The sequence below is a fragment of the Mesocricetus auratus genome, unplaced genomic scaffold, assembly GCF_017639785.1.
Source record: "Mesocricetus auratus isolate SY011 unplaced genomic scaffold, BCM_Maur_2.0 Super-Scaffold_100676, whole genome shotgun sequence".
Taxonomy (NCBI): Eukaryota; Metazoa; Chordata; class Mammalia; order Rodentia; family Cricetidae; genus Mesocricetus; species Mesocricetus auratus.
In genome coordinates, this window is record NW_024429266.1 from 100,910,179 (window position 1) to 100,934,467 (window position 24,289).

Consider the following 24,289-nt stretch of genomic DNA (forward strand, 5'->3'; position numbering starts at 1 on the left):
CTGCTCTCTATGTGAAGCCTGATCACAGTGTGTTTCCTCTTCGTCCCTTCCCTTTTTTCTGAGACTCCAGACCTTGCATTGACTGACTTTAGCCCAGGAAAGCTCTATATTCACCCTGAGGATGGACATTTAGCCTTGTGTGTGGGGCCTTTAGAGACCAGTTGGTCTCCCAAAGAGCCACCCCGGTCGACTTGAATCAGGTGGAGTCTATATCCATAGCCTCCTGAATTCTCCTTCAGTCTCCGTTTATTCCCATAGAGTACTGAGAGTTCAAGTGTTCTGGCAGGCATTTCCCCAAGCTCTTTGGTCTTTGCTCCTCAAGGCACAGAAAAATATCTTCAAGGCTCCTGGTAAGGAGCAGTAAGGCCCATCAGCCCCCACTCCCAAGCCCGATCAGGGTCTGGGAAACGGGCAAGAAGTGGGATATCATGGCTGCTTATGAGCTGCCCACAGTGCCTCTCCAAGTTCCAGTGCTGTCATGCCTATTTTTAGCTTCCTATAATGGTAATATTATTGGGGTTAGAGCAGGAACGAGGGGGCCGAAGTAGGCTGTTCTGTGTGTGTGTGTGTGTTCCCCCCCCCAAAAAAACAAGTGTTGGCCCTCGCCCCTTTTTGCTTATAAATCGAACATCCCACCAGAAAACTGCCTAACATTAAAAGACCCCTGAGGAATTGCATTTTAGTGGGTCCTTTCTGTCTTTTTCTCTTTAAATGTGCTTTTGTGTATTTCTGAGAGGACTCTGTCCCCTGGCAACATTAGGGTTGCCCTCTCTTGGGGCTTAAAGCAGACTGAGGTGGTGCTATGCCTCTCCCAAACCCCAGAGTCCTTGGACTGCTCTGCTGTCCTAATCTTGATACAGTCTTTAGGTCTCAGACTCCCTAGAGCACCCAGTGGCCCTCAGTGATGCTGCTGAGTTCCTAGGCCATTCCAAGACCGCTGTGTCTAGCTTCAAGTTAGCTCCTTTTGCCAAACAGACTATTTTGAGCTGCCCTTTGGCCTGTGCCTGACGTGTTTCCAATGAACTTGGCTTGGCTGGAATGGGGGAGGGGAGGCTTCTTGCCCAGAGATTCCCACAGGACAGTTGGGAAGCTGTTGGCATTATCTTCCTGGGAATATTTTTCTTTCTTGGACCAAATGGCAGCCTACATTCCCACAGTGTCTTGGCTATGTGCTGCCCCTGCTCCTACCCCTCCCCCTCCCCACCCTCTCTACACATGTGCATACATACAGGGTGGGCCTGTCCTGTAGAGTACACTTTCTTCAGAATCCCTGGCTATATGGGTGGACCTTCTGTGTGACAGGAACATTCAGGACCTGTTGAACTTGAATGATCTTTAGATTTAAACTATCAGTTGTATTTAGTGCCCTGGGAACACAGCCAGAAAGGACAAGTGTCCCACCTATTGACTGTTCTGGTAGTTTTCAGTTACTGGGCAATGGGAGGTACCCTGAGAGGACCTTAGCGTACTAGCTGGCTGTGGGGTCTTATCAGGGAACCATCTGGGACAGTGGAGGGTTCTTGTCCTCTGTCCCATATTGCCCTGCCTGTAAACCTCTGTTTCCTTTATTGAAGGGGGCCTGAACTGGGGTGGGGGGGAAAAATCAGTGTTTTAACCAGATTTTACAAAACCATTTTACGTTGTATTATGCCATCCTGTGTAAAGATGAAATTTGTGTTGGAGTTTAAGACTGTTACGGAATAAAGATCACACAGTATTTGAGGCCATCTCCATGTAACCCTTTCTAGAGAGTTTTGTGTGGGGGTGTCTGGGACTTGTGTGTCATGAAGCTGTGTGCTTACTGTCTTTTCTTACTGGTGACCCAACACAAGGCTTGGGCCACAGGAACTTCGTAGGACTGCCTCACAACACATGTCACGCCACTGTCCTCACTTAGGTCCAGGGGGCTGGCTTGTGCCTCCCTTTCCTCTGAAGATGAGTTCTAAAATACTCCTGCGACCTTTCCAGTACAGATGAGATAACTTCCTAGAACCCCTGTGGCCAACTGCTCTTGGTCCTAATCCTGGTCTTGTGGACCTCTGCTCATAACTTGAGGCAGCTGGTGAGGGGTTGGGGCCATTGTCCCTTTTATGTAAGAGGGACAACAATGATTTGTTCAGTGTTACTTACTAGACCACAGGCAGCCTCCCTCTCCTTCCTAGACATCTCACATTCAGTTCAGCATCTGGGTAGCACCTCCAAGGCTTTTCCAGGTCCCACTTGACACAGTGGTCCAGCTTCATCTCCTCAAGAGTATACTCAGCATTTGTTTTGAGCAGAAAACCCAAGGCCCCGTCTCTCCCCTGCCTGCTCCACCTTCTTACACTGGAAGTACTAAGCCTGTCCATTGGCTGCCTAGCCCTTGTGTGTCCCCTGCCATACAAATCCTTCTGGTGTAAGATGTCCAACTGGCTCTTCCACAAATTCCAACTCAACAACCCCCTTTTGAATGTCTTCATGTAAGAGGATTTCTTTCCGAGTTTCTTCTTCTTACCCAAGGAGTTTGAGGGCCCTGCTTCCTGGCATCCAAATTTGGGGCTTGGCCTTGAGTTTCCATGTTCTAAGGGTCCTCACTTGTTGCCCTTTGCCTTTTGTGTGAGGACATGTTTGTGACTGCCAGTCTGTCTGTCTGTCAGTCCTGCATGAAATGGCAAACTTGCCGGGTACAAGGTCCCATCTTACTTCTGCTGCTGGTAGCACAGGGGCCATGCATTGCACATGCTTGCCACATCTATGACAGAGAGAGGTGGCCTTGACACATTAGCAGCAAGAACTGGTGTTCTGACAAGGTGCTTGAGGGAAGCCATAGCAAAGACACAAATGATTCTTGGTGACAGGAATCCAAAAGGCTCTGTACCATAGGTCCGGTTTCCAACCTGGTAATTGACAGTCGTGTGTCAGCCCAGCAGCAGTGGTCGAGACGTTGTTTCTCTCCTGGAGTATTCAACTGGTAAAAGTTCCTTATTACAAAATCTCAGACGGAGGCAGAGGTATGCACCTAGGTTTTTAACCTGCCTCACAAAGGCAGGCACATTTGCACACCTGAAGCACCAGGCTTTCAGGCTCTTGCCTTCATTCTGTATGTAGCACATTGACTGCTTCAGAGAAGGAATATCACTGATAACTGTCTCACCTAAAAAAAGAGAGAGGAGGTCCATGTCATCTTTTGGCAGTGAGCACCTACCCTGTTTGTTCCCAGTCATTGGGGGCGGGGGCATCCTGCTTCCTTATCCCCAAAGGTGTTCACCCTTTCTGGGTTCTCTGCAACACTTTCCTTGCCCGCCCTATGGCTTTGATCAGGTCATACCCTATGCCAGCATCACTGGTCTTTCTCAGTCCCGACCTGAGCTACTCTGAGGCAAGGGCCTCCGTAAACCATTCTACAAGAGTCCCCAAATTGTTGTTTCAGTTGTGTGGCCCTGAATGGTCGTTCTCATTTTTTGGAGTGTTGTTCTCAATTGTCCATGGGGTCATCGTAAACATTCTGAAATATTCCAGAACATGGGCTGGCACTATTGCCTGAGTTATGGCTCATGAAATGGGGAAGTATAAAGTAAGGTCTCCATAGCTCAGATCCTGACATAGCCATGGCCTTGGCTATTACTGGTGCCTGTGGTCTGGAGCTTATTAAGGCATTTTTCAGGCACAGTTCCCTGGGAAAGCTACAGGGAGATAGATAGGTGACACTTCTCTGTGATGGCCCAATTCAGTTGCTTTTTCAGTGTAATTCAACCCTTGTCCTGAATGCCCTATGTTCGTGTCCTCTTCTTCATCCAAGGCCAATCCGTGATTACTCCCCCAGACTCTTACTATCTTGTCTTTTCTCTACAGAGATGGCTCCCAAGTCGAAAAAAGAAGGGGCACCCTGGGAGGGACCAAAAAAAGGTACGTGCCTCGGGTTCCTCCTTCTTAGGTGGTAGCCAGCCCCTCAGCTAAGAGGATGATGCTGTGTGGATCTGACCCTGGCTGCTTTCTGCTGTCTGACATAGCCGCTTGTTTTTCTCTGTGCCTGCAGCATCACCACCATCACCATCCACAGATGCAGACAGCTCCGGCTCCTGTGCCCCAGCAGCCACCCCCGCCTCCCCAGCAGCCTCCTCCACCCCCACCTCCACAGCAGCAGCAGCAGCAGCAGCAGCAGCAGCAGCCCCCACCCCCACCGCCGCCGCCCTCCATGCCACAGCAGACTGCTCCAGCAATGAAGTCCTCGCCCCCACCCTTCATCACTGCCCAAGTACCCGTCCTGGAGCCACAGCTACCAGGCAGTGTGTTTGACCCTATTGGCCACTTCACTCAGCCCATCTTGCACCTGCCGCAGCCGGAGCTGCCACCTCATCTGCCCCAGCCGCCTGAGCACAGCACTCCACCCCATCTCAACCAGCATGCTGTGGTTTCTCCTCCAGGTGAGCCATGGCTGTCTCTCCCTTTGCTGCCTTGGTTCCGCCTCATCATGGCCAGGTATTCCGGGCACCCGGTTACCTTCAGTTTTAACTCAGTTGCTTCTCTGGGACATGGCTGGTGGTGTCAGGAGATGGTAGTCTAATTCTTTGAGGCCAGACATAGTGTCAGAAAAGATTGACTTGTCTGCAGCTCTTAGTTCTCAAAGTTAATCTTGTGGAACTTAGACAACATGGATGAGGGTGAAGAGATTTGCTCAACATCTTGGCATTCTGGTAAAAGTTTGTCAGCAGGTATCAAAGACCTGGAGGTCTGTGCAGGGAATTAGGGGAAGGGTCAGGGACACTACAGTACAGGATGACTGCAAGGAACCTTCTCCAGTAGGTCGTTCTTGGAGTTGTCTTTATTGTGCTGTTTGTGGGAGCTTGTGAAAAGTGGAGGAGGAACAGGAAGCGGTCACTAACAAGGTCAGGACAGAGCAGGAAAAGCAGAGCGGAATCATAGACAGGTGGCTAAGGCCTCACTTCCATGTTTCTTATCATTTCAGCTTTGCACAATGCGCTGCCCCAGCAACCGTCTCGGCCCAGCAACCGAGCTGCTGCTCTGCCCCCAAAGCCTACACGACCCCCGGCTGTGTCCCCTGCCCTGGCCCAGCCCCCCCTGCTCCCACAGCCACCCATGGCTCAGCCCCCCCAAGTGCTACTGGAGGACGAAGAGCCACCCGCCCCGCCCCTCACCTCCATGCAGATGCAGTTATATCTACAGCAGTTGCAGAAGGTGCAGCCCCCCACACCGCTACTCCCTTCTGTGAAGGTGCAGTCCCAGCCCCCACCCCCTTTGCCACCTCCACCTCACCCTTCTGTGCAGCAGCCCCAGCAGCTCCAGCAACAACCTCCACCACCCCCACCTCCTCAGCCCCAACCACCACCCCAGCAACAACACCAGCCCCCCCCACGGCCAGTTCACTTGCCACCCATGCCCTTTTCTGCTCACATCCAGCAGCCCCCACCACCCCCAGGCCAGCAGCCTACTCACCCACCCCAAGGCCAGCAGCCACCCCCACCACCGCCTGCCAAGCCCCAGCAAGTCATCCAGCATCACCCTTCCCCCCGACACCACAAGTCAGACCCGTACTCAGCTGGTAAGTCGTCCCTGTCTTTGTGCTCCGGGGAGTCTGGATCTGGGCCTGGTGACTTACTCTGACAATACAGTGTTAGTTTTGCGGGCTTCAGTGGGTTCAGAGTGAAACACTGTAGGCACTGTGTAGTTGGGAGTATCACTGCCCCTGCTTTGTGTGTATCGGGTTGTCTTGCTCACAAGCACAGACAGCCAGACAGAGACCCCCTTTGACCTTACTCCTGCTAAGTGGAAGCCAGGATCTACCTGTTCAAGGTTAGGGTAGGTTTCTTGGAGGTGACCATGTGGTAATCAGGAGCTAATTCGGTGAGCAGGTTGAGAATCAGAGACTGTTGCAAATCAGGCTCTGTAGGGAGCCCTGAAGACTCGGGTAGCAATGCATGGACCATGTTGGTGAATCCACTCAGGAACCCTACCTGCCTCCAGTCTCAAGCAGACATCCCATTCCCCAACAGTCTTGTTTAGGCTATACCTTTTCATCCCTCTCCCTCCCCCCCCCTCAGGGGGGGGTGTTTTTGTTTGTGTAGCCCTGGCTGTCCTGTAACTCACAGAGATCCCCCTACCTCTGTCGGGAGATTGTTGAGATTAGGCTTCCCATTCTTGTACACTTGACTTTGAAATGTTGGTAACCAAAATGCTCCGGCCATCCCTGCCCAGTCAGAGCTTACAGTAGCATCTCTACAGTAACCTTTGAGGGCTAGGGTGGGTTCCTAGACTCAGCATACATTCACAGTGCAGTCTGCCTTAGGCTTAGACTACATTGAGCAGCAAAGCAGGACTGTGTCTGCTCCTAGACTTAACACAAGCTACTAGGTGGCAAATGAATTGTTGTGTGCCCTGAGCTGGAAGCAGCTGTCGCTTTTTTCTTGGAAAAAGGAAGAGTTGGACATGGCCACCCCTGCAGCTGTGCCCTTATCACCATGTACAAGGAAGGCGGTGGGCAGCTGGCAAGACAGCCTAGGCCAGTAGCCAAAGACCTCTGTCCACCTTCTCCTAGAGGCCTCAGGGTCCCGCCCAACACCTGTAACCTAGGGACATAAGGAACCATATGGGTTGGAACATAGCTGAGTGCTCTGGGCTAAAAACTAAGTTGTCAGAAACACTCAGTTGGATACCCAGCCAGTTTACCAATACCATCCCCAAATTGTTAAGCTCCCAGCAAAACTGTAGGCCAGAGAGTCCTGTGTTGTCCAGGTCAGTCTCACCAGGTGTTCTTGACAGTACTGTCAACAGATGACAGGTGGTCACAGACATGTGTGTACCTGTGAACTACAGACAAATGGAGCCTAGGTGCTAGCTTCCAAGTGTGACCTGGTGGCTGGAATGGAAGACAAGTCAAAACTCACCCTGTTGGACTTTGGTACTGGCCCAGCAATGGAGCCAAGAGTCTGCCACATATGTGATCTTATGGTCTGCTTTAGGTCTGCCAAAATAGACGCCTTAGACTGGAGGGGAAGGTAGGGTGATATCAGAGGATCTAAGGGTTCCTGTGGGAGTGGAGTGGCTTAGAAGCGGAACCTGGAGAACTAGTCTAGGCTGTAGCTGGCTGAGCTTTTAACAGGCCCAGGCCCCTCTCTAGCTGGGATTCAAGTAGAGAGCAAACTGTGTGGGAGGGGATGAAGTTCAGCTTCTCCAGGTCCCCAGACCAAAGGCTCTGACTCACTCTGCCCGAAGCTCAGTCTCTGCATTGGTGCAGCTGAGTGTCAGAACTAAATGACTTCGCTCTGTTAGCACAGAGCTCCCTGGGACTCCTCTAACCTGTGCCAGGTGCTTAGGTGGCTTCCTGGCTTCCTTATACCTGTTGCTTAGATGTTTGTACTTGCTTTGCCCAGGTAGAGGTCAGTCCCAAGTCTCAGACTACCTTCACCCCAGAGCCTGGGCTCCTTTGCAGCCACCCAGACTACACGGGGTGCAGAGTAGATTATCTAGTTGAGTTTATTGATCTCCCTTGTATAATCCAGGATAGCTTTAGAACCTTGTGGGTAGGGTGGGGGTAAAAAGCTCTAGCATACAGATCCCACACGAGATCTGGTGTGTTGAGATTTGTATTTAACAAAACTTCTGGGTAACCCTGAGGTGCAGAAGAATGACACCTTGGAACTTGGTACCTCAGGACTGCAGAAAATCTTTTGGGTATCCAACTCATGGGCATGACTAAACAGACTCCACTTCTGGGAATAAGGGATACTCAAAGTAGGATAGCCATGTCCTTACCAGGTATAATAGACATTGTGAGTCCCCAGGTTTGTTTGGCCACACGGTGTTCTATGTATAGCCTGACCTTTCTTTCATTTCTGTTTTCTCAACGCCCAAGTACCTCAGTGCTAGTGGCCATTGGCAGAATTCTTGTCTTGTTTCCTAGGTCACCTTCGTGAAGCCCCATCTCCGCTTATGATACATTCCCCTCAGATGCCACAGTTCCAGAGCCTGACTCATCAGTCTCCACCACAGCAAAATGTCCAGCCGAAGAAGCAGGTAAAGGGCAGGGCTGAGCCACAGCCCCCAGGGCCAGTCATGGGACGAGGCCAGGGATGCCCACCTGCTTCACCGGCTGCCGTACCTATGCTGTCCCAGGAGCTGCGCCCACCCTCAGTCGTCCAGCCCCAGCCCCTGGTGGTAGTAAAGGAGGAGAAGATTCACTCACCAATCATCCGCAGCGAGCCTTTCAGCGCCTCACTGCGACCAGATCCCCCCAAGCACCCAGAGAGCATCAAGGCCCCAGTCCACCTACCCCAGCGTGAGTGTCCTCCCTGCCTGCATCTGGGACTTGGCCCCAGGCCCGTGCTGGTGATGGCCTATACACAACATGGGCCACATCTTTCAGGTGGCCCAGACCCACATGTTGTTTGTAAATTCTAGGGCCTGAGATGAAGCCTGTAGATGTAGGGAGGCCTGTTATCCGGCCCCCAGAGCAGAGCGCACCCCCACCAGGGGCCCCTGATAAGGACAAACAAAAACAGGAGCCAAAAACACCAGTGGCGCCCAAAAAGGTAAGGACAGTAGGTGCCTAAGTGTTTTGAGGAACTCAATTCAATGAGATGATTATGGCAGGCATAAGCTCTCTGCCATGTCCTGTGCAGCAGGATGTCATCTGGGCACCTGATCTCTTTTATAGGACCTGAAAATCAAGAACATGGGCTCCTGGGCTAGTCTGGTACAGAAGCATCCGACTACCCCATCCTCCACAGCCAAGTCCTCAAGTGACAGCTTCGAGCATTTCCGTCGAGCTGCTCGGGAGAAGGAGGAACGGGAAAAGGCCCTGAAGGCTCAGGCTGAACATGCAGAGAAGGAGAAGGAGCGGCTGAGGCAGGAGCGCATGAGGTGGGCTGGGGTCCATGCAGGGCACTGGGGCTCCCAGGGCCATACTGGGCTCCAGGCTGACCTGGGGCCCCGCTCTGCCCAGGAGCCGAGAGGATGAGGATGCGTTGGAACAGGCACGTCGAGCCCATGAGGAGGCACGACGTCGCCAGGAGCAGCAGCAGCAGCAGCAGAGGCAGGAGCAGCAGCAGCAGCAGCAGCAAGCAGCTGCTGTGGCCGCGGCCGCCGCCCCCCAGGCCCAGAGCTCTCAGCCCCAGTCTATGCTGGACCAGCAGAGGGAATTGGCCCGAAAACGAGAGCAGGAGCGGAGGCGCAGGGAGGCAGTGAGTAGGGGAACCTGATGGGAACTTTTGGGCAGGAGACCACCTTGAAGATCCTGGGATAAAGGTCCTAGGACCTAGGAAGGGGGAAGGATAGGCAGTGAGCTCAGGCCTGTTGCACTACACCAGGCTGGTCTGATGAGTTCACTGGCACCTGGGTGGTCTGAGGGAATAGCACCTGGGAGCTATACACAAAAAATACGGGGAACGGGTGGTGTAACTGTGTACCCAAAACTCACTTCTGCCTCCTTTCCCTCCAGATGGCAGCTACGATTGACATGAATTTCCAGAGTGATCTTTTGTCAATATTTGAAGAAAATCTTTTTTGAGAGCACCTAGGTGACTTCTGCCTTTTTCTGGCAAAAATAATTGGCTCTCCATAGTGTTAGGGGCGGCAGTGGAGGCAGTAGCAGCGACCAGGGGTGTCTCTGGGCCTGGCTCTCCTGCATGCTATGCCCGGGGCAGGCCTGACGGGCAGCTGAGGATCACAGAGCCCATCTGCCTTACAGCCAGTCGGACAGACGTCCTACCACATACCCCTCAGAGGACGTCAGTTCAGAGCACGCCTCAATATGAGTCAAGTGCCGGCTGGACCCAAGGCCTGCGTCCCCGCGTGCGGGGCAGAGGCCCTTCTGCGCCAAATGTCTACACAGTATACACAGGACATTGTTGCTGCCGCCACCATGACTGGTTTTCTGTCCCTGAGAACATGACGTTTGTGACGTCCTACCCCATTGGGAGTCCTTCACACCCCAGCCATCGCTGCCCACTCCCAGGAGGCCAGGGCAAGCCTGTGTGGACTGGAACGGCAAGGCACTGGCCCATCCCCTTGCTGGCACTGACTTTGCCTTGAACAGATCCTCTCCCCTCCCCCCACAAGCCTTTAAATGAGAGCCGCTCTCTGTAAGTGTTCGCTTGTGCAAAAGGGAATAGTGCCATGGAAGTGTGTCCGTCCATGGCACTTTGGATAGAGGTGGCTGTTCACATGCATGGACAGGCCTCACCTGGGGAGTAAGGCCACCAACCAAAGTCAGTTCCTTCCCACCTGTGTTTCTGATTCTGTTTTGTTTTGGTTTTTTCCTATATATATATATATATATTTTTTGTTGAATTCTATTTTATTTTTAATTCTCTCTTCTCCTTCAGACACAGTGGCACTGCTTATCTCCGAAATGGTGTGATGGTCTCCTCTCTGAGTGGCGGCTCCACCGCGCTGTGGGTAGTGTGTGACCGTGGCTGTACTGTATAGTGAACATAGTTGGCATATCTTTGTTTGAAGTTTGTTGGTGACTCCACCAGACTGGTGTAAAAAAAAAAAAACCAAAAAAAAAAAAACAAAAACAAATCCACAAAAAGAAAAACCCCACACAAAACATAAAAAAAATCCTGCTTGTATTCAGTTTCAAACTTTATTAGTCTTATTTTTAATTATAAAACCAGAAAGCTGCAATTTCTTTTTCCTTTCCCTCCTATTTGTTTGGCTTCTTTTTTTGTTTTGTTTTGTTTTTTTAATGTCAAATCTGGTTTTTTACCTAAAAAGGGAGAGCCTGGGGATGAGGTGGGTCCCAGGCCCTGGGGGGCTGCAAACTGAGGCAGAAGCCCCCCATCCAGCACCTGGTTAGACCAGGGGGCTGCACCTCTCCCCCACCTCCTTTTTTCTTTCTTTCTTTTTTTTTTTTTTTTTTTTTTTTTGACGGAGCCCCTGGCGAGGTTACACGTGCCATGAGAACCCGCTCTACACCACAGTGCTGGTGCCTCGATGTTGGCCAAAATCTGGAGTCACTGACTGGCTTGACTTTCATATGGTGAATATGCATTTGGTCTGTACTGATCATGGAATAAACACATCTCTCTTTTTTTAATGCTGGTGTCTCCCTGACATTTCTTTGTGAACCAACTAGGTTTTCTAGTTTGTTTAGGCTAGGCCCAGGTGCCCAGGTCCCTTTGCATAAATAAGATTTACCACAGTGGCCACTGAGCCCCTCTCCACTGGCACAAGAGCTGCTTGGGCTCAGAGTTCCAGCCAAGCTGAAGCTGTAAAGGGAGTCAGAAGCCCTGTAAATACCTGGACTGGGTGGCGAAACCTTGGCTAATACACAGACCACTCTCTTATGATGGCCCCCTCCATCCTGATCCCCTCTTTACACAAGGCTCTGGCCACTTTCCCACCGTGCTCGCCTCTACCTGACTCCTAATTTGATTTAAGCTCAGGGTTAACCAAATACTCTTAGGTAAGTATACATTCCCTCCAAATAGAATCTCTGTATCCCCACATATGAACACATTTCTGTTGAGAAAGCCCCCAGATGGCTTCCCTGCCTTGTACCTGTACCTTTTCTCACATGCCCCAGCTATAAGGCATGGGTGGCCCCCAAGAACAATCCCTAAGATGTAAGATAATTACATATGTATGCAGAGACAAGGTGAGCCGTATCTCCCACCCCTCAACCAGAAAAACCAAACCTCACAGTGTAGGCCATGACTAGGGCACCCAGTCAGTGTTCACCTCCCTGTCGATCCTTAAGGTCTTGTCTCCCTCCAGGCATTTCATATGCTAGTGGGGAAACGATGGCATTTTGGTCCTCTGAGGTTTCTTCCACCACATCCCACTCATGTTTTCTCCCTCATTCAGAGCCTCCCCATGCTGGGCCCCAGTTTTGAGCTGGGGAAGTGATTTTAATTGTACCTGGCTCAGGTTTTAAATGGCCTCCACACCTTCCTGATGGGTGTTCTCTAACTGGGTTGTAATTAGAACTGGGATTTATTTAATTTCTGACCATTTTCAAATCCTTCCTGCAGTACTAGACATCTTAGTCCTATACAAGAATAAGGTGTGTACAAGCCCCCACTGTACTGTATTGCACGGGTCCCTTGGCCAATAATTAATGTCAGTGAAATCTTAAGACTTGTATTAAAATACTTTAGACATTTGTAGATGGGAATTCGTAGACTTTTCACTTATATACTAAAGGGGTTTCTTTTGTGCAGTTCTCATTGCAAAAATAAACATTTGTACTGAATATAAAGTTACCCTCCTGTGATTACTGATGTCTTTTTGAGTGTAGAATTGGAAAATGGAGGTAAATTGGGGTTTCCAGACAAGACTGTATAGTAGAGTTCAATGAAGGGAAGTTATTAAAGTTATTAATTAGATGCCTAAGGACAATAAAGGCAGTATAATTCTGCTCAAGTGTATTGTTTCCTGAGACCAAACAATGTGAATGGCCATTTGCCACGGGTTTAATTATTGTCTTTGGGCAGAATAAATATACTGTTTAGTATCCCGTTTGATAATGAAAAGGCGTATAACAGTGGGAAGTGGGACAAGACATGAGTAGTGTAAGTGAGGGGACTATGTCCAATAGGTGGTAATAAGAGTGACTTGATAATGTTCCAAGATGATGAATGTATAATTACCCACATACATAGCATGCAAGAGGTTCTGGGTTCACACAAACCAGACATGGTAATGCATCCCTATAATTGTGACACTCAGGAATGAAAGCAGAAGCATCAAAAGTTACTGATCATTCACTACATAGAGCGTTTGCAACCTAGAGTACATGGGACCCTGTCTCAAAGACCTAGCCACTGAGTCAGGCATCAGGAGCTTTGCAGGAAGCTGAAGCACAAGTGAGTTTATAAACTCTTGTCTCAAATACTCGGATACAGTTGACCTGTGTCTGTAATCCCATCAAGCCAGAAGGACAGGCCAGTTGCAGGTCATCCTGAGATACATAGTTGCAAGAATCAGTCTGAAAACAAAAACCAATAGTAAATAGCAATGATTTTTCTCCCTTCCCCCTTACATTGAAAAATTATTTCAAATAAAGGGGGTCTTGATTATAGTTTTCCTTCCTCACCTCACAGTTTCTTCCCACCTCCCCTTTCTGGGTCCACTTCCTTTCTGTCTCATTAAAAAAGAACAAGCTTCTAAAAGATTTAGGCTGGACAAGGCAACCCAACAGAAGGAAAAGGGTCCTAAGAGCAGGCACAAGAATTAGCTGGGCTGTGGTGGTACATGCCTTTAATCCCAGCACTGGGAGGTGGAGGCAGGTGAACAATAGTTTAAGGCCAGCCTGGTCTACAAAGGAAGTTTTGGGATGGCCAGGACTATACATGTTCAAAAACAAGAAAGTTAGTTGTCACTCAGAAGTTAAATATATGTATTTAGCTGCTTGCTACGTCAGTCTCTGACTGAGTGCATATGAGCCTTGCTCAGTGATTCAGAGGCCTTGTTCTCCTGGTGTCCTCCATCCCCTCTGGCTCTTTTTTTTTTTTTTTTTTTTTTTGGTTTTTTGAGACAGGGTTTCTCTGTGGCTTTGGAAGCTGTCCTGGAACTCACTTTGTAGACCAGGCTGGCCTCAAACTCACAGAGATCCGCCTGTCTCTGCCTCCCAAGTGCTGGGATTAAAGGCGTGCGCCACCAATGCCCGGCTCCTCTGGCTCTTATACTCTTTCTGCCTCCCCTTCCTTGGGATTCCCTGAGCTCTGAGGGGAGGGATTTGATAGAGACCTCCCATTTAGGGCTGAATGTTCCAAGAACTCCCCATGTAACACCTGGCTGTGTGTCTCTGCATCTGCTCCCATGAGCTGTAGAGGAAAGCTTCTCTGATAATGACTGAATAAGGCATTGTTCTATGAGTAGAGCAGAATAGCTTGGTTTTACCTTAGGTCTCTAGGTTATCTAGTCTCTGGTTCTTGGTTACCCAAGCAGTGTTGGGTGTGGGTTCTGTTTCATGGAGTGGGCTTTAAGTCAGACCACAGTTCCTGTGCCGCCACTTGCCCTAGCATGTCTTACAGACAGAACAACAGATTGCAGATCAACAACTTTGTGTCTGGGCTGGTGCTCGCGGAGTTCTGCAGAGTACCTTCCCACACCAGCTACACTAGAACATAGGGGTGAAGGCTTCAGTAGGCACCAGCTCCACTGGTGGGGGATGTCTTTCTGTATTTATGTTTCTCTTATTGGTTGATGAATAAAACACTGATTGGCCAGGCAGGAAGATAGGTGGAACTAGGAGAATTCTGGGAAAGGCAGGCAGAGAGGGACACCATGTAGACCGGGAGGATAGGATGCGCCCGGCATTCTCTGCTAAGATAAGGCCATGTTGAAATACATAGATTAGTAGTTATGGGTTAGTAATTGAGACAGAGCCAGTGAGAAGCCCTGGCCCTCAGCCTACAGTTTATAATTAATATAGCATCTCTGTGTGTGTATTTGGGGCTGAAAAGAGGGTGGGGACTTGGTGGGACGAGAAACTACAGTAACACCCCACTTCTTTGTGTTCAATGTTTTGTGTTGCTGTTGTCCTCTACAATGGGGCCTCGCTGTTAGTTTGCCGAGAGAGTGACCCATTGTTTTAGCAACAGCCTGGATTGTTTGGGGATTCCCAGGGGAGCCCCTTGGCCAACAACTCAATTGAATGCAACCTAGACCTTGGTACTGGAAGCCTCATTTGGTGACAAGAGATGGCCAGTTGGGACTCTATCCCCTATTATTAGGAGTCCTCATTAGGATCATCTTCATATATTTTAGGGAGTTTCCACTTTATTGGGTTTCCATACCATCCCTCAAATGTGCCTCAATTCCAGCTGTTGCTCTCCCATTCCCTCTCTCAACACTTTTTCCTCCCTGCCTGATCCTCATGTTCCAATCCTCATGTAAAATCTACTCTAAAATCCCTCCCAGGGAAATCTGCTTCCTTCTTCTATACCCAGCCTCTCTGGGTCTATGGATTGTAGGTTGGTTATCATTTATTTGATGGCTGATACCCACATTTAAGTGAATTCATACCATATTTATCTTTCTAGGTCTGTCTGGGTTATCTCAGGATGATTTTTTTTTTCTTGGTTCAGTTCATTTGCCTACAAATTTCATGCCTGCAATTTTTTTAAGGGCTCAGCAGTCAATGTTTTTAAGGCTAAGGGTGAGGCTTCTGGCTGAAGCGCTTACCCGCATGTGCAAAGCTCTAGTCTCAGTCACTAGTACCACAGTAATAGAATCCGCTCCAGAAGTGCATCTCTCTAAACACCTAATTATTCTCTGGATACCTAAATAACCGCCGAAAGAAATTTGGAAGCTTGCCAGTGGCCTCCGTGTTGGATGAAACACAGATCGCTGCTTTTAGGTTGCCCTGGATCGCTGCTAAGTCAGATATATGACTCCAGGCAAGATGACCTCATCCCCACATTTCAGGTTCATAATTTGCAATGTGAGGTGACGATAATGCTGCCAGAGTTGCTAATAAGGGTTAAATAATAGGTGCCCCTAAAAATAGTCAAGGATCTTGGGAAAGGTTGCAAAAGAAGCTTACGTCTTGCTGAGACACGACTCGATGTGATGTCCCATCATACCGTAAGGCACTACCCTGCTTCCTGTTCCAACCTGATCCCCGGTGACCTAGTCTGCCCAAGCTAGGTCCAGCTTCCAAGTCTGGTCTGTTCTCCGGGAGGCAGAGTCTGCCCAGGGTTGGCTACCACCTGCAGAGTCTGGATCTCAACACTGGCTATTTAGTACCTAGGCTCCACCTGTGGTTTAGAAGTCAGTGGCCACTGCTGTCCAATCACAGTAGTGTAGGGTGGATGGACTTTTCTAAGCCAACGAGAGGAGAGGATGCTGCGGGGTCGGAACCCAGTAAAAGGGATGATGGATCTCTTTTAGAGCAAGGGAAGGTCGAGGTCAAGGGGAATAGCGCGCCCTCCAGCTTGGGAAGTACACGGTGAGACTCCTACCGCCCACACCTGCTCACTACTCCCAGCTACGGAGCCTTCCCCTTTTGGGTTTGCTCCACTCTCGTGTCAGTTTCTGGCCTTCCTTCAGCTGCAGAACAAACTCCAGTTCTTGGGTCTGGCCTTCACCCAGCCCAGCCTCCGACTTATCCAAAAACAGGATCTGCCTAATTCCCCCTTCCTCCCTCACAAGCCACGCCCCTCACCCTTGCACATCCTCTGGGTTAAACTGGGTCCACCCATCCTGAATATGCCACGCTCCCTGCTCAAAACTCCACCCATCTCACAGGGGGCTTTCCTTTGTCCCTCTAGGTTTCGACTCTTTTCCTTAGAGCCTTGTCAGTTGCTGTTTATCTTATTTTATTTTTTGTATGTAGCCCTGGCTGGCCCGGAACTCGCTAAATAAACCAGCTGGCCTCGAACTCAGAGATCTGTTGGCTTCTGCTTCCCGAGGGCTGAGATTAAAGCACCAACGGTGCACGTGCTGCAGCATTAGTGAGGACAGGTGACAACTTGTGAGAGTCAGGTTTCTCCTTCAACTGTGTGGTTGCCTGGGATCAAACTTAGATGTCCAGGCGTGATGCCAAATGTCTATACCTGCTGAGCCATCCCTAGGCCGAACACCGTCCCTGTCCTAAACTCCACCCAAGATGTCCTAGGGCGCCGCCCACGGTCGCTCTTTCCTGCAAAGTCCCTCCCCAACCCCAGAAGCCAGGTCCTCGCAAGCTCCACCTCCACCCCATACTTAAGCGTCCCATCCGGCCCAGGTAGTTTACCTGCCGCTTTGGAGTAAGCCATGAGCGGTGGCGCTCTCTGCCCGGGTCCCGCAGCGCCGGACAGCACAGTGGGACCCCAAAATAAAGGCGGTGAGCTCCCGAGGCCGGTTCAGGCTCCCGACCCCGGCTCCGTCGTCGTCCCGGAGCGCGAGGAAATGCCGGAGTTTGTGGTGACGGCGCTGCTGGCGCCCTCACGCCTCTCGCTGAAGCTGCTGCGCGCCTTGGTGATGAGCCTGGTGTATCTGGCTGCCGTGGTGGCCGCGTTTGTCTACAGCTGCATCGCGCTCACCAACGTGCTGTGCCACCCGCGCCGGGGCTGCTGCGGCCGCCCGCGCTTGACAGCGCCAGCCTGCCTGAGAGACCCCACGCTGGGCGAGCACTGCTTCCTTACTCTGAGGGTAAGTGCCCCACGGAGGCAGGTTTCGTAGGGGGGAGGGGTGGATGCAGAATGAAGAAAGGGAGCCGAAATGTCGAATCCAAATCGATCTTGGGGGTTCGTCTAGGGAGGAAGCTCTCTTCCCTACCTCAGCTCTAACTTAGATTGGGCCCTCCCGCAGAGTTCGGGCCTGCGTCTGCACTACGTCTCCGCTGGTCGTGGTAACGGGCCTCTTATGCTATTTCTGCATGGCTTCCCAGAGAACTGGTATGTCTGGGTCCCTGGGTCCTGGTGCCCACTGGAATTGGGGGGGGGAGTAGAGCTCTCACATGAGGTACTTAGGAAGTGAGAACCAACTGCGTTGAGTAGTCCTGGGGTGCAGAGCGCATCAAGTCCAGATGTTGTATGAAGGGAGAGATGCCTGCCCAGAAGGGCTGGTTATCCCTCTGAAGAGATTGTTGAAGGTGAGGTGGCCTTGGGCCTCTCTGCCTGGGATTCTTCCATTTCCTTTCTAAGAAGTCTGGAGCAGAAAGGTGGGGTGGCCCAAGGTATCTGCCGGATATAGGAGGTGCATCCTGCAGACGGCTGACTCAACTCCCAACTCCCTCACCGGGCAGGTTCTCCTGGCGCTACCAGCTTCGAGAGTTCCAGAGCCGGTTCCATGTGGTAGCTGTAGACCTGCGTGGTTATAGCCCCTCTGATGCTCCAAAGGATGTGGACTGCTACACCCGTGACCTGCTGCTGGTTGACATCAAGGACATCATTCAAGGCCTCGGTAGGAGCCAACACAGGAGAGGCCACATCCACCCAGTACACACATCTCCTCATCTTTGCCTCTCTGGGGACCCACTCCCACACTTCACCTCACCCAGCTACATCTCATACTGTCATGTCTGCCCTCCACCTTTCCAGGGTACTCCAAATGCATCCTCGTGAGTCACGACTGGGGGGGTATACTTGCCTGGGATTTCTCCATCTACTTCCCTTCCCTAGTGGAGCGCATGGTCGTGGTCAGCGCACCGCCTTCATCAGTGTTCCAAGGTGTGTTGGGAGTGTTGGGATATGCCTAAATGCCAGGGTATGCATCTGTGGCCTGTCACTGTCTCGGGGACTGAAATCAACGGAAGTACACTTAGGACTAATCCACATTTTTTGAGCATTTCCAGGTTAATGGTGAGTATAAAAAATTCTCCAGGTAAGAACTGGAGTATAGCTAAATGACTTGTTTAGTATATTGAGGACCTGGATGTAATCTCCAACGTTGAAAGAAAGAGAAGGAGGGAGGGGAGGAGGGAGAGGAAGGCCCTGGTCAGGAGTGTTTCTGATATTGTATTATTTTAGAGTAGTTATACAATAAAAAGATAGGTAACTTTGTTGCTAGAGCATAAATCTAAGCATGAAATTAATTTAATCTTCCTATACTCTTCCTTACACACAGACTGGAAGTAGTTAATGTAATCGTCTTAGTAATTTTGTGTGTGTAGGGAAGTTTGTGGAGTTGGCTATAGCACACCTATTACTACCAGCACTTGGGAGACAGAGGCAGGAGGATCTCTGTGAGTTTGAGGTCAGCCTGGTTTTAGAGCTAGTTCCAGGGCTACACAAAAACACCAATCTCGAAATACCAGAAAAGAACGAATTTGTTTGGATGAGAGTGGTCAACCTCTGCCTGTCAGTTGCCTATGGTAAACTTGCATACAATCGCTTTACAGAGCTCCTGGGCTTATGCAAGTGTTGTTAGCTTCATTTTCCAGTTGGGGGAAACAGAGGCAAAGGAAGCAATGTCCTTCCTTCCTTCCTCTCCCTTCTTTTTTTCTTCTTTTCTCCCCTCCTCTTTTTTGAGAGAAGTCTCACTATGCAGCTTTAGCCGGCTGGCTACTAGCTGCCCTCAGACTCAGAGCGATACATCTGCCTCTGCCTCCTGAATGGCATGTGTCTCCAAACCTGGCATTGATGTCTCTCTTTTCACAGCGAAGATTCAGACAACGCACCAACCACACCACAATAGAATCAGACGTCCTTTCTGGAAACCTAATGTCTTTTGTTACTTGAATTTTATTGATTAGTTGGTATGGATGTAGAGGGGGAGATAATAGAATCTAGAGCCTCAAAATTGCTAATCACATATTCTACCCTGAACTACCCCGTACCTTACCTGAATAGCACTGTACTCTTTGCTGTGTTTGATATCTGTTTCCTTTTACCCCTTTCTTCAGGAGCCTGGTACACAGTAGGTACTCCATAAATGTTTATTTTGTGAAGCAGGGTGAATGTGTCCATGTCTAAGCAGGGGAAGCCTGCTGGTATCTCTGGGAGTACTCAGAAGTTGCAGAGGGAGGCACCTCCCTTCTTTTTTTTAAGAGTTATTTTTGTTCTCTCTCTCTCTTGGTGTGTGTGTGTGTGTGTGTGTGTGTGTGTGTGTGTGTGTGTCTGTGTCTGTGTCTGTGTCTGTGTCTGTGTGTATGTGTCTGTGTGTGTACGAGTGTCATGGAGGCCAGGAGAGGGCATTGGACCCTAGAGTCACAGGTCGTTGTGTGTCACCTAACACGAGTGCTTGGAAACAAACTTAGGCCTCTGGAAAAGCAGCGAGCAGGTCTGAACTCTGAGCCCTCTCCAGCTTCTCCCCTCTGAAGCTCTATAGACTACCTGGCAGGGCAGCACCGAGCCAGAGTGAGGTTAGCATCTTCACAGACAGGACAGCGGTAGCTGTGTTCTGGAGGTCTGTGTGCCTGAGCTGGGTGTGGAGCCTGGCCTCATATCCTTTACCCTCTTCCCAGAGTACTCGATCCGCCACATCGGCCAGTTATTCCGATCAAACTACATGTTCCTGTTCCAACTCCCCTGGCTGCCGGAGAAACTGCTGTCTTTGTCTGACTTCCAGGTGCGGTGAGGGCTGAGGTCTAGGAATGGGGGATAGCAGACTGGGGTTGAGCAGACTGGACACTGAAACCAGAACTCTCCTGTGCACACCCAGATTCTAAAAGAAGTTTACACCCACCGAAAGACCGGCATCCCATGTCTAACCCCTTGTGAACTTGAAGCGTTCCTTTATCCCTTCTCACAACCTGGAGGCCTCATCGGACCCATCAACTACTATCGGAACCTCTTCAGGTAAGAGGAGAGAAGCTCGGGAGAGTACCAGCCACTCCCCCCTACCCCAGTGAGAGTAGCCATTCTTCTGTCTAACAGTCTGTCTTGGCCATAGGAACTTCCCCCTGGAGCCCCAAGAACTGTCCACGCCCACGCTGCTGCTGTGGGGAGAGAAAGACTACACTTTGCAGCAGGGCCTGGTGGGAGCCATTGGTAGGCGCTTTGTGCCGGGTCGGCTGGAAAGCCACATCTTGCCAGGCAGTGGGCACTGGATTCCACAGACCCATGCTCAGGAGATGCATCAGTACATGTGGGCCTTCTTGCAAGACCTGCTGGACTAAGTAGCCCCTGCTCACCGGTTCAACAGGTACATGATATGGGGGAACACATACCCCCTATCCTTGTGTACCTGAGAATCTGTGCAGTGTGTGTACACGGGATGGACTCCCAGCTCACGCAAAGCAAATGACTCCGGTGTTGCACACAAAAGCATCTGTGGGTGTCTTGACTCACACATAGCATGGGTGTTTGCATGTGTGACCAACCACATTGACTGGCAGTCAGATATGCCTCTGCTTTGTAGACCAAGTTGCTGGGATTCTCTTACCTCCCCTTTCCAATGTGTTCCTACTCCAATGGCTACACAAGCCACAAAGTATAACCTTTTTGTCTTGTTTGCACCTCCAGTCTTCCACTGATATCTTCCCTGATATAACATGCTATATATTTCTTTTTAGTTTTTGAGACAGGATTTCTCTGTGTAGCCTTGGCTGTCTTGGAACTCACTTTTTAGACTGGGCTGGCCTTGAACTCAGAGATCACTTCATCTGCCTCTGCCTCCAGAGTGGTGGGATTAAGGGCATGTGCCAGCAGACTACTTCCTAAATAGAACACCAGTAGCATAGACACTGAGAGCAACAATTAATAAACGGAACCTCCTGAAACGGAGAAGCTTCTGTTAAGCAAAGAATATGGTCAACAAGACTAAACAGCTCCCTGCAGAATGGGAAAAGATATTCACCAACCCCTCATCTGGCAAAGAACTGATCTCCAAAATATACAAAGAACTCAAGAAACTAGGCATCAAAAAACCAAATAATCCAATTTAAAAATGGGGTACAAATCTAAACAGAATTATCAACAGAACAATCTCAAAGAGGAAAGACACGTAAGCAAATGCCCAACATCCTTAGTCACCAGGGAAATGCAAACGAAAACCACTCTGAGATTCCATCTTACACTGTCAGAAAGGGCTAAGATCAAAAACACCAATGGCAGCTTATACTGGAGAGGATGTGGAGAAAGGGGAACACTCCTCCATTGCTGGTGGGAGTGCAAACTTGTACAACCACTGTGGAAATCAGTATGATGATTTCTGAGAAAATTAGAAATCAACCTACCTCAACACCATGTGATACCACTGTTGGGCATATACCCAAAGAAGGCACACTCACACGATAAGGACATTTGCTCAACTATGTTCATAGCTACATGATTCGTAATATCCAGAACTTGGAAACAACCTAGATGCCCCTCAACTGAAGAATGGATAAAGAAAATGTGGTACATTTACACAATGGAGTACTACTCAGAGGTAAGAAACAATAACATCTTAAAATTTGCAGGCAAATGGACAGAACTAGAAAAAAACCATGCTGAGTGAGGTAACACAGACCCTGAAAGACAAATATAGTATGTACTCACTCATAAGTGGATACCAGACATAAAACAAAAGTTACCCAGTCTATAATCTACAACCCCAGGGAAACTAGAACCCTCTTCCAGAAACAGATGGAAGCATATGCAGAAATCCACAACTATCCAATGGTCCAAGCTCCTGGAGTACAATCGAAGTGAGGGAGGATCGATAATATGAACAAAGGAGTCAAGACCATGATGGGGAAACCCACAGAATCAGCTGACCCGAGCTAGTGAGAGATCACTGACTCAGGTCTGACAAATGGGGAACCTGCATAAGACAAAACTAGACTCCCTTAATATAGGTGACAGTGGTGTGACTGGGACAATATATGAGGCCACTGGCAGTGGGTCCAAGATCTAACTCTAATGCACAAACTGACTTCATGGAGTCCCTTCTCTATGGAGAGATATCTTGCTCAGCCTAGACTCAGGGGTGTAGGGGTGGACAGGTGCCTTGGTCCTGCCTCAATGAGATGATGGGACAGAGTTAGTAGACTTCCTAGGGGAGGCCTTACCCTCTCTGAGGAGCAGGTGGGAGGAGGGAGTGGGGGGAGCAGGAGGGGAACTAGGATAGGAATGTAAAAAATAAATTAATAAAAAAATAAAGGCATATGCTACCACCACTGGCTGCATCCAATTTATTTCTAGTCCACGGGGATACTTCAATTTAAATGTTAATTTGCTAAAATGAAATTTCATCTTACTATGAAAAACACAGTGCCTCTAGAGCTAGGAAGGTAGCTCAGTGGTTAAGAGCATTTGTTGTTTTTGTAGAGGCTGTGAGTCAATTCTCAGCATTCGTATGGAGTTTCACAACCGTCTATAACTCCACACCCAGGGGATCTTACGCCCTCTTCTGGCATCCTGAGCAACAGCCATGCACATAGTGCACAATCATACATGCAATCTAGACACTCCTACACACATATACACACAAATCAATTAAAAATTGTTTTTTAAGATAGGGTTCCTCTGTGAAGCCTTGGCTGCCCTGGAACCCACTCTGTAGACCAGGCTGTCCTCGAACTCACAGATTCACCTGCCTTTGCCTCCTGAGCGCTGGGATTAAAGGCATGCATCACCACTGCCTGGCTGTATCAGACTCTTTCAATGAAGGTATTACTGGTTTAAGAAAGATGGCTCGGCAGGTGAGGGGACTTGCTGCCAAGTCTGACAGCCTGAGTTCAATTGTATGTGCTTACACACACACACACACACACATATACAATAGGTAAATCAACTTTTCAAAAGAAAGGGGACTTTCCTGGACACAAGGAAATCTCCAAACTTGAAGAGCTGAGGTGGGAATATTGTTGCGTTCAAGGCCATCCTGGGCTGCACAGAAGTACCACGTCTTAATAAATGAGTAACAGCTTTTTCCCAGCTGCCGAGGAGTTTGGAGGAGGTGGAGGGTCGGGTGTGCTCATGAATGGGCCTCGCCTGTAATCTCTAATTAGAGCTGGAGGTGCAATGGACATGAGTACTGTTTTACAAGAATTGTTGAAGACCGCCACAATTGCTCATCCACAATGGCTTATCACTTGGTGTACATGAAGCTGGCAAAGTCTTAGACAAAAGTCAAGCCCATCCCGTGTGCTTACATCGAACTGTGCTGAGCCTATGCAATATTCGAGCTGATGGGGACACTTTGTGCTGAGCGCCAAATCAACCTAAGTAAGGCTGATGACAAGAAACTAGGGGAATGGGTCAGCCTCTGTAAAACTGACTGAGAGGGGAAGACATGGGAAGTGGTTTATTGCCCTTGTGTAGTGGTTAAGGACTACGGCAAAGAATCTCAGGCCACGAATGTCATCGAAGAGCACTTCAAGTGCAAAAAGTGAATACATAAAACTTTTGGCGGTGCCTGCCAGCCAGCTTCTGATGCCCTTCACCAAGACCAGCCCCTCGCAGGACAACAGGCGAGCGTGCCCACCCTTCTCCAGCTAAACCCAGGGCAACTCCCAGTGAGCCCCCTCTCCATCGTGACCAAATTCAAGTCAGGTTAAATTCTCTGTTGTCAACCTGTCTCAGATCCCCAGGGAAATAGCTCTGGGCTCTGTTAGAAAGCCTGGGATGCTAGACTGAGCACAAGAAGGGTCCAGCTCCTTGAACGGCAATCTGGGAGCATGCAAGATGACTCAGCAGCTAAAGGTGCTTGCCGCTAACCCGGATGACCCAATGACCTTGATCCCTGAGGCTCACATGACAGAAAGTCAGATCTGACTCTCTCATTTTGCCCTCTGACCTCCAATGTGCACCATAACACATGCACACGCATACATGCATATATATATGTGTATATATGGGATATATGGAATATATTATATATGGAATAAATGGCCACCACTGGGGATCCGAGGCCTCCACTCTTGTTGTCTTCTTTTGTTCTCAGTAGCTGAGGCTGGCATTGAGCTGGAGATCTTCTTGCTAAAGTCTGGAGA

General features: G+C 49.6%; 2 protein-coding genes and 1 pseudogene across 3 annotated transcripts in view; all 3 read left to right on the forward strand.

Annotated features, from left to right (window-relative positions):
* Window positions 1-11,035, forward strand: part of Brd4 (bromodomain containing 4) — a 75,132-nt gene extending 64,097 nt beyond the window's left edge. The window contains 9 exon segments of the mRNA XM_013123009.3: window positions 3,832-3,848; window positions 3,850-3,885; window positions 4,016-4,403; window positions 4,946-5,539; window positions 7,898-8,272; window positions 8,395-8,525; window positions 8,651-8,856; window positions 8,939-9,176; window positions 9,434-11,035. Of these exon segments, the coding sequence (XP_012978463.2) occupies window positions 3,832-3,848; window positions 3,850-3,885; window positions 4,016-4,403; window positions 4,946-5,539; window positions 7,898-8,272; window positions 8,395-8,525; window positions 8,651-8,856; window positions 8,939-9,176; window positions 9,434-9,502 (2,054 nt within the window). The 3' untranslated portion in view covers window positions 9,503-11,035.
* A 3,682-nt stretch (window positions 11,036-14,717) lies between these two features.
* Ephx3 (epoxide hydrolase 3) lies at window positions 14,718-20,883 on the forward strand. Of its 2 annotated transcripts, none has more exons than XM_040738885.1 (7): window positions 14,718-17,079; window positions 17,239-17,324; window positions 17,675-17,832; window positions 17,970-18,098; window positions 19,835-19,938; window positions 20,032-20,168; window positions 20,247-20,377. In XM_040738885.1, exons 1-7 carry the CDS (start codon window positions 16,702-16,704, stop codon window positions 20,260-20,262), a joined length of 1,008 nt encoding a protein of 335 aa, XP_040594819.1. In that variant the 5' UTR covers window positions 14,718-16,701; the 3' UTR covers window positions 20,263-20,377. The 2 variants fall into 2 exon arrangements, with proteins under 2 accessions (XP_040594819.1, XP_005083428.2); XM_005083371.4 differs by having other exon boundaries at window positions 16,275-17,079; window positions 20,263-20,883.
* Window positions 20,884-22,153: 1,270 nt separating this feature from the next.
* Window positions 22,154-24,194, forward strand: LOC121136830 (annotated as a pseudogene).
* Window positions 24,195-24,289: the final 95 nt, after the last annotated feature.

What these genes read in the sequence shown, in the direction of transcription:
- Ephx3 (XM_005083371.4), top strand. Translation starts at nt 16,702, where the DNA reads ATGAGCGGTGGCGCTCTCTGCCCGGGTCCCGCAGCGCCGGACAGCACA. An exon ending in ACTGCTTCCTTACTCTGAGG is followed by an intron (nt 17,080 to 17,238) that starts GTAAGTGCCCCA and finishes GCCCTCCCGCAG; the next exon opens with AGTTCGGGCCTGCGTCTGCA. An exon ending in CATGGCTTCCCAGAGAACTG is followed by an intron (nt 17,325 to 17,674) that starts GTATGTCTGGGT and finishes CTCACCGGGCAG; the next exon opens with GTTCTCCTGGCGCTACCAGC.